The sequence below is a fragment of the Squalius cephalus genome (assembly GCF_949319135.1).
Source record: "Squalius cephalus genome assembly, chromosome: 6".
Classification (NCBI taxonomy): domain Eukaryota; kingdom Metazoa; phylum Chordata; class Actinopteri; order Cypriniformes; family Leuciscidae; genus Squalius; species Squalius cephalus.
In genome coordinates, this window is record NC_137127.1 from 10975157 (window position 1) to 10986451 (window position 11295).

An 11295-nucleotide genomic window follows, 5' to 3' on the forward strand; every position below is an offset into this window, starting at 1 on the left:
TAAAAATGTAAATACAGGGCTAAAACATTATGATGTCCCCTATATGAACTGCATGTGAATATTATGTAGACCAATTGTTTACATCAAATTCATGCTTTCATAGTAGACTAATCATCCCCAAGTATGTTGAATGGCTTGCAAGTTGCAACCAAACGTCGGTTTCTATAAAAATGAAGAACTTTTGACATTCGCGATTCCCGCGTTACCAAGGGATCAAACCCCAACCATTCCCACCCTGGGTGACTGCAGTCATAGGTTACATGTGGGTGACCTCAGTCATAGGCTACATGTCTCTAGCCAATCTTTGCCCCGCATGGGCGGGTAATGCTAATACGCGTGTACATCTGGATATATTCGTAGAAGCTCACGGCTAGTGGGCAAACCGCTGACAGAACCTCTACAACTGAAGTAGTACTGAACACTGGCTGAGCGCATTGCGCGCGCATGTCGCAGGTGGGACGCGCCATTGGATGCTTAACTATGGGTGACCCTTTCAACAGCAGCAGCAGGGTGTTTAACCAAACCCTTCAGGGTCATGTCACATTTGGAAATCTGGAGGACATTGACGTGACTGCGGACAGGAGCCCGGTCTTGAGGATCATGATCTCCGTGGTGTACAGTCTCGTGTGCGCAATAGGCTTAGTTGGGAATTCGCTCGTCCTTCTCATCATGAGGGTGAAACACTGCAAACAGAGGACCACCATTAATGTGTTCATCATTAACTTAGCTGTCACAGACATCCAGTTTGTTCTGACATTACCGTTTTGGGCGGTGGATACCGCTCTGGATTTCAGCTGGCCGTTTGGAGACGCCATGTGCAAGATCATACTATCCGTCACTGTGATGAACATGTACGCCAGCGTCTTCTTCCTCACTGCTATGAGCATCACTCGATACTACTCCGTTGCTTCAGCCACCAAGAACAGAGTCCGGCCACCAGCATCATGCTCTGTCAAATGGGTTTGCGCGTTTTTGTGGGTCGTTGCTACAGTCGCCACCGCGCCAACATCCATTTTCTCCACCGTGACAAACGTGGCTGGAGAGAAGCTCTGTTTACTAAAGTTTCCAGCCGGACACTACTGGCTAGCATTTTATCATTTGCAAAAAATTATGATTGCTTTTATTCTTCCCATGCTGATCATTTCCGTGTGCTATTTGTTGCTTCTGAGATTTGTGAGAAAACAAAATCTGAATAACACTCATTCAAAACGCAAGATTCATGTTACCAAATCTGTCACAGTTGTGGTTCTTTCATTCTTTCTTTGCTGGATGCCGAACCACGCTATTACATTCTGGGGTGTGCTGGTCAAGCTGAACGTGATTCACTGGGATGAGGCTTATTACACTGCCCATACTTATGTATTCCCTGTTACTGTTTGCTTAGCTCATACTAATAGTTCCTTAAATCCTTTTATATATTGTCTTACGAGAAGGGCATTGAGAAAGAAACTGAAAAATTGTCTGTCAAATATTGCCCCATGGTTATTAAAAAGGTCTCTTCAGAAATCTAGGAGGGCTGTGTGAACCGAGATGCGGCACAAATGCATGGACATTAAAATTGCATATCGACTAATAATATTTTATGCTGAAGCAATGTTTAATTTTTAATGTTTAATTGACATTATAATAAAACGATGCAATATTAACCTATTATATATTATTATTAAGTTTAGTTGAACATAATAATTATTGTTGGGTGATATTTTTTAGAGACCACACTGAATGTATTGCTATAAAAAACAATATTGATTAAGCTGAAATGTGAATATTGGTTTAAAAAATGTTCAAATTGATGATTGACATCTGTAATTTAAACAATGTCACCCTTTGCGAAACTGATAAGTTAAAAAATGCATGCATGATTAAATATGACTATTAAAACAACATATGGTACCATTCACTCTCATTATAAAGCTTGGAAGAGCCAGGATATTTTAATATAACTCCGAATGTGTTTGGCTGAAATAAGAAAGTCATATACCAAGGATGGCTTAATGGGGAGTAAATTATGGGATAATGTTTGGGTGAACTAATCCTTTAAGCATTACATTATGCCAGGATTTCCTCAATCTATTTCTCAAAATAAAAGTGCAGGTGGATTGAGTTGATGAAAAGATAATGATGAATTAAATCATAAAAATTGTCAAAATAAAATGAATAAATTATTTGAAAATAAAAACAATTAACATAAACGACTGAACACTAAAAATATTCATATTTGATTTGTTCACCTGCATGTCAATGTGACCATTATCCGACATCAGAGAACTGTGAATATTAATATTATGTGTTATTAACCCTTAATGCACACACAGTTGACAGCTATTCTAAAAGCATTTTCTTATGTGCATGGGTTTTGATGGCATAGTTGCACATACAGTGGACAATGCATCCTCCTATACATTGCCCATACAAGATTTTTTGTTTTTTTCTCCAAATCAAGATGGCCGAGAGCCAGTCAGAAATGCCTCCGGAATATCCATTCTTCATTCCTTTTAAGATACTCTAGCAGGTCATTTTACCATGTACTGATTTTAGATTGGGATCGAATTCTGATTAATCATCTTTCCACTAAATTGGACATCATGCATCACCTGCTATATTTCAGCTACAATTCATACTAGTACTGTGACTGTTGTTATTGATCATATAGTTCATCTGCAGTAACTTTTTTTGGCTGTAAATAAATGTATTTGTGTTATTAGAATGTAATTTGCAGTTACATCAAAAATAATAATAATGTGATTCATTTTATTCATTGGTTTGTTAAATACACACAATATTGTTGTTATTACTGTATTATGTTTAATACATCTCCTCACTTAAATCCAAAAATGCACTGTCCACTCAAGTTGACATCTGAAAATCTATCTGAAAAATTTGTTTCAATAAAAACACATAAGAAGAAGGAAAATCCTTACTGAGGTTTTCATAATTTATGCATGAAAGGGTTAAATTATGGAAAAATTTCCTAAAAATATCAGGGGTTTCCAAGTAAATAATTGAGGTGAAATGGGTTTGTCTGACAAAAAGTTTGGGAATCCATGCATTATGAACAAACAATGATAAAGATGAAAACACATTCAGAGGTTTCCAGGTTAGAAATATTATATATATATATATATATATATATATATATATATATATATATATATATATATATATATCATAAGTGTTTAGTAACAAAATTATTCATCTCATACATAGTGTAATCACCATATAAACAAAATTACAATAAAAATACCAATAATCTACTTTATTATAACTGTAAGCATTTATTTTTTGCATTGCACATTTCAATATAAGTTATAGAAAATACATCTTAACATCTAAAAACAAAACAAAACAAAAAAACATTTTAATTCTGTTTTAATACAGTGAACAAAATGTGATGCAAAAATGCGAGCTGCCAATAAAAAAAGAAAAAGAAGAAATTGTGATGCTCTAGTCACCTGACAGGGGCGCCAAAAAAGTGCGTCATAGAAACGCAGCGCGACGCCTTCACCCTGTGTGAATTAAATCGGAGCTGGCAATGCCTGGATTTGATTTTCCAGCTATTTTTATTGTTTAATCTGTGAATGGCGCCTAAACAGGACCCTAAACCTAAATTTCAAGAAGGTAAGATACCCTATAGGATAGCTTTGTATCCTCTAATGGAGTCATCAGTTGTTCGGTGTATCCTCTCATTCAGCCGCGCAAAGGAAGCGGGCGCTGCCACTGCACAATGGCGCGTGTGCACAGCGAGATGTGTATAGAAAAGCAGTTTTTTTTTAGCTGAGCATTTCTAATTGCCTATTTTAAAATGTGCAGAAATGTTTATAAGCAATCAAGTACATACATAATTGCACGTTAATGCTTTCCGTTATATGTAACAGCCCCTATACATGCACGCGCCCCGCGTTTCTGTAACAAAACATTAGCTGTTGTCTATGTAGCCCATTAGCTTCCAGCAGGCCTTGTTTACAGGAAGCTCTAGTTATAGCGTTGAAGTCCTCCTGGCGGGAATGTAATATTTATCGTTATTCTTAACATAATGTTAGGAGTGTTGTTGAATTGTTTCGTTTCGACTTAATTTTATTAATTTAATTAAATGAATTAGGTTCTAAGTACCGGTACATTTGTTTTAATGAGCTGATTCAGGCTGTAATACTCACTGCTCCGAGCATGGGTTACCATCACTGATCTGGTTACCATACTTGGCCTTCACGTCACGTCAATTATTAAACTGAAATTGAAAAAAAAAAAATTGAAAAAATGCAATGAACCCATATATACTTTTAACATGTATCATGTGTGTTGTGACTTGTTCTGAATGCATTTATTGAAATATACATAATTAATATTTGCTCCTGTGCTCATACACGTTTTAATTAAATGCTTCTCCTTTATTTGTTAGCCTACCAGTGGACGCCATTACACGTTAATGTTTCTGATGTATTTCAGGTGAACGAGTGCTGTGCTTTCATGGGCCATTGCTATACGAAGCTAAGGTATCTGTTTGAATCATTCATGCCATTATGCATCCTTAAAAAAAAAAAAGATTGATATATATATATATTTTTGATAGCAGTAACAGGAAGGGAATTTCCTTTTTTAGTGTAAATGTTGTGTTTGATGTAGTGGTTTTGTAGATCAGTGTTATGCTTATGATAGTTGTATACATTCAGTGAAAGCGCTTAATGGACACAGTAGCCATTTGTCAATTATTTTAAAATGTCAGCGCTTAAAGCGATAGTTCACACATAAAAGTGAACATTTTGCCATCATTTACTCACCCTGAAGTCGTTCCAAACCTGTATGAGTTTCTTTGTTCTGTTGAACACAAAAGAAGGCATTTTGAAGGATGTTGGTAACCAGACAGTTGACGGCACCCATTGACTTTTTCATACTTTGTGCCTTCAACTATTTGATTACCAACATTCTTTCAAATATCTTCTTTTGAGTTCAACAGAAGAAACTCATGCAGGTATATATATATATATGTGTGTGTGTGTATATATATATATATATATATATATATATATATATATATATATATATATATATATATATATATATATATATACTCATGCAAGGAACAAATTGAGGGTAAGTAATGACAAAATATTCATTTTCGGGTGAACTATCACTTTAAGATGTTTTGTTATCCTGGTGTGTTTTCTCATGAAGAGGCCTTTTTCCCTGGTTGTGTTTTTTGAATGTAATTTTAATGTTACAATTTTTTTCAAACGTGTTAGTTATCAAATACCTTTTGAAATGTTTTCTTCTGAAAACATTTCAAAAGGTATTTGATATGTTTTTTTTCTGAAAGATAATTTGGAAGTATAAACATATTTTATCTCTCTCTTCACAGTGTGTGAAAATCAATATCAAGGACAAACAAGTGAAATACTTTATTCATTACAGTGGATGGAATAAGAAGTAAGTTTGAGTATTAAAAAATTCAGTGCTTGTTTGGACACCTTTAACATCCCTATGTTTTTGTAATTTCCACCAATGATCATGTTTTTTTTTTTTTTTTACGGTTTGGTCAGTTAATTCTAAAAATGTGTGTTTAATGTGTTTCTAGTTGGGACGAATGGGTTCCTGAAAGCCGTGTGCTCAAATATGTGGACAGTAACCTGCAAAAACAGAAAGAGCTTCAGAAGGCAAACCAGTGAGTAATAAAGTTTGGAAGCAAGTGCCTGTTGACATAAACATATCTTTCAAAGAAATTACCTTTACCTAATAAATTAATTAAAGCCAATTTAATGCGCACAACACTTCCATATCCGTTTTTTCGTCATTGTTTATACAATCTGCATGAAGGATTTATTGCAGAACATACTGTTTTCCAGAGACCATTATGTTGAGGGAAGGATGAGGGGTGTCGCACCGAGCAAGAAAATCGCTGCTGTGCAGCAAAAAAATGTAGATGTGTGAGTATTACTTTGCTTGAGGCAAGAAGCAAAGTGCATTTATGGGCACTTCAACATTTATCTATCAGAACTGCAAACTTATGCTTACTGGTGCATATTTAACCATTGGCTTTCTATTTCACTAGAAAAACAAAGAAGAACAAGCAAAAGAGTAAGTTCCATTTCCCTATGCAAATGCTGATGTATTTTGACCTATTGAAGCTGTTTGATTGTGTTAATGTAATTAAAAAGCCATTGAAAGAGTTTCACAGATGGTATACAAATCTGTCATGCTGTCCTCCCATTAGTATTTGTCAGAAGTTTAATAGTTGCAGATGCAGTACTATTCAGGAAATTATTAAATGTGGCTTGGGGCCATTGATTATTTATTGTTACTGATAAAAAAAAATAAAGTTAAAAAACCTCTACCTTGTTAACTTCTCAGCGCCAGGGTCTGGAGAGGGCACTAGCACTGGGGACATGCCTCACCCCCCACGCAAGAAGAGGGCACGTGTTGACCCAACTGTGGAGAGTGTATGTCAGTTCAAAGTCTGTTTAAAACAAATAGGCCAATGTTAAGAGTCTCTTTGAACTGGTTTTTTTTTTACATAAGTAAAGAGTAAGGCTGTTTTTGACACCCAAACTGGTTTTGTGTGCAGGAGGAGACTTTCATTAACAGAGTAGAAGTAAAGGTAAAAATTCCTGAAGAGTTAAAACCGTGGCTGGTAGATGACTGGGACCTGATCACTAGACAGAAGCAGGTAACTACAAATGTCATCCCATGCTCACCCTAATCCTCCTGCAGTGCTCCTCAATCATTCAGATACATTGCATAATGATTATAGGTGCAGTAAGCAATTTAGGAGAAACACTGTTGAAATCAGCCCAAACAAACCCCTGCACGAACAGACAGGCAATGCAAGAGTGGAAGTTTCTTTATCATAGCTGAAGCGGAAAAAAATAATGTGAAGATGGCGAACGAGCGACAAGGAAGAGCAAAAAATTAACATGCAGTACACAACAGGGGTTGAACGACTTCAGATTTTTTTAAAGTCGACATTTGTGAATAAAGTCGAGTCCACATCGACTAGTCGCTGATGACCTCATTAATGAACATATAAGCCTGAACCTCGAGCTGAGACTTGAACACGGGTTGCCTTGTGCACAGCTATGGCATATAACACAGCGCTTCCCACAAGGCTATTGCTCCTACATAACAGCTTAATTGTATCAGTTCTTTTGGGTTGTTATATTTCTCACAGATTTCTGCTCGTTCTAAATCAGATACAGATATAGTACTAGCACAGTAAAGATTACATTTATATGAATGCATTAGTGAGAGAGCGATTGAATGTGAATTAATTCTACCTGGCATAGTCTCTCAACTTATAGTGAAGCTGTAGGTTTTAGTTACTAAGAAATATATGCTAGAACTTTTTAGTTTCTAAACTATTTTATTGATGTATCACAGGACAGTGTTGACTACATTTCTGCGCTACTGAATGTTTCTGTGTGTGCGCGATCTGCACGTGATGTTTAAGCTTCTGTCTGTATGTGTCTGCGTTTCAATGCAGCAGCGCATTAGTTTAGAACGGCGATTAACTTACGTGTACAATAAGCTGAATTTTGAGCATCCAGATGGTATAATCAAGCTTGTGGAGTGCTCTTTGACTGCATTTATTTGTCATTTTTACTGTTGGAAACAAAGCGTGAAAGTGGACTTAAAAGATTTTTTATCTTGTTGCGCCCTCTATTGGCCAAGATGAGTGACAAGCTGCGGTCAAGCTTAAAGTGTTAAAAGAGCATTAAAATCGACTAGTCTGTGCAGCCCCTAGTACTCGAGAGTATACAAGCAAGAGTTAGTTGTTAGTCGCCAGCAGCACACCAGCTCCAAACAAACAATGACACTCAAAACTGTCCTGTTGCTATAGCTAACATTACAACAGCAGCATAACTTGGTTTTGTGAAATGTAGCAAAACGTATATGGAGCAGAAACACAACCTCGCTGTCCATTTTCAGGCCTTCCCGCTTGGGTCTATAGTGCTGGAAAGCTTTTCTAATATTAATGTGACTCCTGAAGCTCTTGCCTGATCATGACCCTTCTTTTTCCATTGATTATTCCTCTGAACTTTTCTCTTGTAATGTATCTCAGCCATTTATTTTTCCACAGTCTTTCTTCAACTCTCTATCTTGCTCACTCTCTCTCCTCCCCCATCATGTGTTGACACGCTACTGCTGATTGGCTACAAGTGTGTTGTGGTGCTTGGTCCGTTCCACTTTCAACAGCGTTTCTCAGAAATCGCTTGCTGCACCTTTAAACTACAGAATGCTGTCTAGAGCAGCAACTAAACAAAGAAGAGGAAATGTATGGTTAGGTATTTGAAGTTTTACCAACGGCACATTTGCTGGAGTTTGCCTTGATATCTGCTCAAATTGGTTTTAAAATTTGAGGTTTGAAAGATAATATACACTGAAAATATTTATGTGGTTTTAATTTATTTTTTTTGTTTAGCTTTTTCACTTGCCTGCAAAAAAGAATGTGGATGCTGTCCTGGAGGACTATGCAAATTACAAGAAATCAAGAGGAAACTGTGATAACAAGTATAACAACTTATCCATTTTGTAGAAATTCTTAAACAACAGGCTGTAGAGTTAGATTCTGAAGAGATACTCATACACACTTGATCTTTACTCAGGGAATTTGCCGTGAATGAGGTTGTTGCTGGAATCCGTGAGTACTTCAATGTCATGTTGGGCACTCAGCTCCTCTACAAGTTTGAGAGGCCGCAGTATGCAGAGATCCTAGCAAACCACCCAGATACGTCCATGTCTCAGATTTACGGGGCGCCGCACCTGCTGAGGCTTTTTGGTATGAACTTAGTCACCATGAAATCAAAATTGACAATTCTTATTTTATTTTTTTTTTTTTATGAAAATTGCAGTATTTTTTGTTTTTAAAATCATGTGCCCTTGTAATCTTTAATCAAAAATAATTTCCTCTTGCAACAACAACGTCATGAGGGCGGGACAACCTGTCACTCACATGAGATCGCAGCAATAGCGAACCACACCCATCCAATCAATTCCCAGTGGACAAAATCAAGTCCCACCCTACTTTTTTTTTTTTTTTTTTCTTGGTCGGGAAGCCGTTTCACTTGGATATACTGTACGTCACAATAGGGAGGAAAAGACTATTGCAACTTCCATTTCATGCCAACTTTTAATGCTAATTGTGTTTTGAAACCTAATTGTACCATTTAAAGGCTAATTAAACTGTTGAATATGAGCTTTGAATGCTACAAACTATTAATAATCCAAGGCCATGCTCATAAATTCATCCTCAAAGCTTAATGTAATCATGGAAATACAGCAAAGAACATGTAATTGAGTTCTGAAAGAGCCATATCACAGAGAATGTTTTAATTACATTATTGGTAATGGCATATTCTTCCCAGTATTTGGGGTTTTTGTTAATGTTTAATTGTAGCCTTTGTTGATATGGCCTCTTTTGTGTCCTTTTGACAGTGAGAATTGGAGCAATGCTGGCCTACACACCTCTGGATGAGAAGAGTCTAGCCCTGCTTCTCAGCTACCTGCAAGATTTTTTAAAGTAAGTAGAAAGTGATTTGAATATTTTTACTTGCAGGTAGTTACTGACTGAAATGTAAAACATTTTGTGCTTGCTTTAGGTATTTGGTGAAGAATTCGTCATGTCTGTTCTGTGCAAGTGATTATGAGGTTGCACCTCCGGAATATCATCGCAAAGCTGTCTGAGGGCGAAGCCAGCGAGGATGTTTGGTGCTACGTTCTGATCATCATTTTATTTTTATTATTTAAAATCCATTCATAAGTCTTGTGGAAGATTTTAGTGCTCACAACATCAGTCGATATTGGTTCAGGACTCTAAGGATAATGTCTGGTATTCCAGATAAAGAATTAAATTAAATCTCTTTAAAAAGCTGCTGGTAATGCTCTCATTTTATTGATCCATATTTTGGTTTATGTAATATTGATAAACTGATCCTGGTCATGTATAGTTGAAATGCTGCATTATTTGTTTTCAATTTGTTTTTTTGAAAAACATGTCAGTCAATAAATTGTCCTTCACAGCTGTGGCTCGGTCTCATTATTCAACTTCAGATAAACTCTTGCCAATTTTCATAGAGTTAAATCGCTTTAAAGCGGAATCATATCTTGATGTTAAGAACAGTAAAGATTATGTAGCAGTAGCAATTCAATATGTGGCCACATGAAAGCAGATGCTGTTGACCTGGGGTCAAATTTGAATATAGTTTGATTAAAATAGCAAAGTTCAAGTCTCTATTTTTACTTTGCTTGCTTCAAGATAATATAGATTTAGGGGATTTGCAGTTGTAACTTGAGTATGTGGTCTTAAATATACTGTAAAATTTAAAGATCATGTATACTGTACAGATGGATTGTATATAATTTTTCAGCAGACTGCAAAGGTTAAGAATCCATCCACACATCACCACTGTCTAAAGTGTAGCTCAGCTTCATATAACAATGCAGCAATGACAGTTAAAACACTTGTATAACTGCTTTTTTAAAAATACTTTTGGCACACGGCCATGAATACACTCTATTTGGGAGGCTGCTGTTACATATTTTAAAGGCGGAATGAATGAGGTCTTTCAAGAGGCTCATGTTTGAAACTGGTTTGTCTACTGGATTTGGCGAGTTCCCAGACTTGAGCTAGAGGCATTCAAACATAAAATGGCAGACTTTACCCCCTCAAGAAAGAACAACCCTGTTTGATGCCCTTTTTATATATCAGAAGTAGCCTCAGCATCATTATTATTGTTCAGTTTTTTTGTACTATAACAAAGAAATGAGTCTCATTTTGTTTTATGTTTAGAGGGCTGTTACATGATACCACAAAGAGGATGTGATTCATAACACGCTCGATTGGCTCTTTAGTAAAGAAGCTGTAAAACGCTTAGGGTCATAATTAGGGGTCCAAACCGAATTGTTTATCTTTTTCTTCATTATTTTTCTGCCCTAAAACTCTTTAGGCTAAATCAAAGACCAACTGCAACTCAAACGTACGTAGACACTAACACACTTTCTTCAGACACTAGGTGGCGCTATAAAAATATAATTTATATTTTCATTTATAACGCTTGAACTGGAAAAAGACTGCCCTTTAATTTGTGAGAGCAATGTCCAAACTTCAAAACATGGTACAACAGGATTTTAAAGAAAATATTGTTGAGAATAGCTATATAGGCCCTTGAGCTGTGTTTAAAATGTTGCTATTTTTTGTATCATTTTCTGTTTTGCCAAACTTCTTTGACCCAGATAATTGTCTGATAACATTGCACATATTATGATATGAATAATCTCATAAACATGTAAAATAATCAAATTTGCCAG

General features: G+C 36.2%; 2 protein-coding genes across 2 annotated transcripts; both read left to right on the plus strand.

Annotated features, from left to right (window-relative positions):
• Positions 1–361: 361 nt before the first annotated feature.
• On the plus strand, positions 362–1524 carry rxfp3.3a3 (relaxin family peptide receptor 3.3a3; the record flags this gene model as incomplete). Its single annotated transcript, XM_079874718.1, has 1 exon — positions 362–1524. Exon 1 carries the CDS (start codon positions 445–447, stop codon positions 1522–1524), a length of 1080 nt encoding a protein of 359 aa, XP_079730844.1. The 5' UTR covers positions 362–444.
• A 1926-nt stretch (positions 1525–3450) lies between these two features.
• morf4l1 (mortality factor 4 like 1) lies at positions 3451–10013 on the plus strand. Its single transcript, XM_079874738.1, has 12 exons — positions 3451–3618; positions 4444–4490; positions 5354–5421; positions 5570–5656; positions 5838–5918; positions 6044–6069; positions 6343–6431; positions 6557–6658; positions 8411–8499; positions 8595–8767; positions 9424–9508; positions 9588–10013. The coding sequence occupies exons 1-12, from the start codon at positions 3579–3581 to the stop codon at positions 9670–9672; spliced, it is 972 nt and encodes a 323-aa protein (XP_079730864.1). The 5' UTR covers positions 3451–3578; the 3' UTR covers positions 9673–10013.
• The last annotated feature ends 1282 nt before the right edge of the window (positions 10014–11295 follow it).